The sequence below is a fragment of the Bactrocera oleae genome, chromosome 5, assembly GCF_042242935.1.
Source record: "Bactrocera oleae isolate idBacOlea1 chromosome 5, idBacOlea1, whole genome shotgun sequence".
NCBI lineage: Eukaryota > Metazoa > Arthropoda > Insecta > Diptera > Tephritidae > Bactrocera > Bactrocera oleae.
Window position 1 is genome coordinate 27,927,060 of NC_091539.1, and position 3,188 is coordinate 27,930,247.

The window sequence follows — 3,188 nt, forward strand, 5'->3', positions numbered from 1 at the left end:
CCATTTTGAACCTGTTACCGAAAAAGTTCTTGTTAAGCGCTTGGCCATATTGTGACGAACATAGATAATAGAACAAAATCGAATGAACGATAAACTGCCAGAAGCAACTAGTTAGCGAATTCGTAGTTGCCAGAATGTTCTAGAAGCAATGTTTTGTTACAGATTTACTATATAAGGGCTGCCGGATCGTGAAGCAGGCACAGTTCTAGTTAGAGTGTTATCGTGATAAGAGCAATTAAGCTATAAGCAAGAAGTTGTAAGCTCGAATAACGAGCAGTAAGTGTTAAGTTGTTGGAATTAGAAATAAAGATAAGTGTGTAGCCATTAAATTGGGACTTTTATTTAACAATCCAGTGATCGAACTCAAGAGTGAGTTACAGGTAGACGATTTATTGAGAAATCCGTTACAATATATTGAGAAATCGGCCCTTAATGGCATATTGAAATCGTGAAAAGTCGATAGTATTGTACTATATTACAATCGATACAAGTTTTAAGTTATCATTAAACACATGTGGTTAACATATTCTTACTGAATTCTGGTGTTTTGTTTATTTCATATATAACTCTAATTTCAATTCTTTGGTCAAACAAAATGAAAGTCAAAGTTAAAAAGCATGATGGTGCTACCAGCATGGCTCGCACTGAGAGAGAAATACAAGAACTGAAACAAAAGTATGAGTCGATGCCTCTTGAAAATGAAATAAAACAATTTGTGGATATGCCTCTATCTCAAAAAACATTAAAAGGTTTATTGGACTCCAAATATTTTGTTCCGACAGAGATTCAAAGAAAAAGTATATTGACGGCATTAGATGGAAAAGATGTAATGGGAACTGCGATTACGGGAAGTGGGAAGACTCTTGCCTTCTTGATACCAGTATGTAAATATATATATATTTAGTTCCATTAATTACAATTTTAAGTCTTCAGGTTATCGAACATTTGTACCTGAACAAATGGTCACGTACTGATGGAGTATGCGCGATTGTTATTTCTCCCACGCGTGAACTAGCTTATCAAATATTTGAGACTTTGAAACGAATAGGAAGATACCACGATTTCTCAGCTGGATTGATAATTGGTGGAAAGAACTTGAAGTTTGAGCGAAGTAGGATGGATCAATGCAATATATTGATATGTACACCTGGTAGACTGCTGCAGCATATGGATGAAAATCCCTTATTTAATGCAAGTACCATTGAAATGTTAGTATTAGACGAAGCTGATAGGTGCCTGGATATGGGATTTGAAGAAACTATAAATGCTATTGTCGAACATTTTCCGACCGATCGTCAAACATTATTATTTTCTGCCACACAAACAAATTCCTTAAAAGACATTGCAAGACTCAATTTGGTGGAACCAATTTTTATTGGAGAAAAGTCAAAATCAGATGACATTATACCAGAATTGCTACAACAAAACTACGTTGTAATGGAATTGCAGGATAAAATTACAATGTTATGGTCATTTATAAAAAATCATCTTAAACAAAAAATTATCGTATTTTTTACCAGTTGTAAACAGGTGAAATATGTTTTCGAAATTTTTTGTAAACTTCGACCAGGTACAAGCTTACTCGCACTTTACGGAACACTACATCAGGACCGAAGGATTGCAATATATAACGATTTTACACGAAAAAGCAATGTTGTGCTATTTGCGACTGATATCGCGTCGCGAGGACTAGATTTTCCTACAGTAAATTGGGTTGTTCAAATGGATTGTCCAGAGGACGCAGTTCAATATATTCATAGAGCGGGAAGAACTGCTAGAAATAAGGCACGTGGAGAAAGTCTCCTGGTCCTAACACCGTCTGAAGAACAAGGTATGATAAAAGAATTGGAGGACAAGAATATACATATTAAAAAAATACATATTGATCCGAAAAAGCTGTTTTCGCCCAGATTGAAGATAGAAGCGGCACTAGCTCAAAATACGGAATTAAAGGCGTCAGCACAGCGTGCTTTTGTGTCTTATATTAAATCCATATTCCTAATGAAAAACAAACACATTTTTAATGTATTCAAGTTAAATCTTGAAAACTATTCCAAATCCCTTGGACTAATTGTTACACCGCGTGTTCGGTTTTTGGAACGTTTGCTACAGAAAAAAGGATCGGATACGGAAATAGTAACTGAATCAAATGACTTTGTTCACGAAGATTCGGACAACGATGAGGACTTCCTCAAAGTCAAACGAGTCGACCATGATTTGGGTATTAACATGAACGTAGTAACTTTGGAAGTGACAAATAAAAACAAAGTCTTAACAAAAGCTGCGGCTGCAAAAAAAACCATAAGAAAAAAAATAACACCAAATGCAAAAATTATTTTCGATGACGACGGAAACGTCATAATTGATAAGGTAAAACAATTGCGGTCTGAGCTTCCCGAAGAATATGAAAACAAAGATAGTGGCATAAACATTGAGGTAGCGAAAAAAGTTATATTACAAGAAGATAAATATGACAAAGAACGATTTAGGCAACTTGTTAAGCAACGCCACAAATTGCAAAAAGATAAGTTGAAAAAACTTACAGATGAGAATTCACAAAGCCATACCGCTGACAGTGAAAGCGATGACGACGTCGATATATCCTGGTTGCCGGATCCTGATAAAATATATGATTCGAATCGTAAGGCAAAAGAAACTGAACCATCTGAAAGGAGTTTAAATGATGACTTGGACGAGCCATCTATTAAAAAAGCAAAATTGACCTCCAAACTCACTTTGAATGACGCCGAATCAATCGCTGCACAACTTTTAGCAAATAAAGTATAATTTGCATAAATATTTTTATAATACACTAATTATGTGAATGCCAATATTGACGTAATTTTTAAGCAAATAATTAATTTCAACCTAAACATGCGTTTTGTTCTTTACTTCGGGAAAAGTGAAACGCAAAGTGAATAAACATATGATTTTTGTTAACAATTGCATTAAAAACACCATTCAAATGTTTTGCTTCGAAGGAACGTTTTTTCATATTAAATTTTATATTTATATTAATTATTTATTTTTTCTTTTACTATGTACATAAAGACCTATGCGTTATATTTGTTTTCAAATATTTAAGCTGCTTATTAAAAATTAATTGCTTTAATAACTATTAAAGAATCAGGGGTGTTGCAGAATTTAATAGTTGTCGGAATCAGAATTGAAACCGATAAGAAAATGTA

At 33.9% G+C, this 3,188-nt stretch overlaps 1 protein-coding gene across 1 annotated transcript; it reads left to right on the forward strand.

Moving 5' to 3' along the window:
• Positions 1-479: 479 nt before the first annotated feature.
• LOC106620019 (probable ATP-dependent RNA helicase DDX10) lies at positions 480-2,960 on the forward strand. Its single transcript, XM_014238393.3, has 2 exons — positions 480-880; positions 934-2,960. The coding sequence occupies exons 1-2, from the start codon at positions 596-598 to the stop codon at positions 2,785-2,787; spliced, it is 2,139 nt and encodes a 712-aa protein (XP_014093868.2). The 5' UTR covers positions 480-595; the 3' UTR covers positions 2,788-2,960.
• Positions 2,961-3,188: the final 228 nt, after the last annotated feature.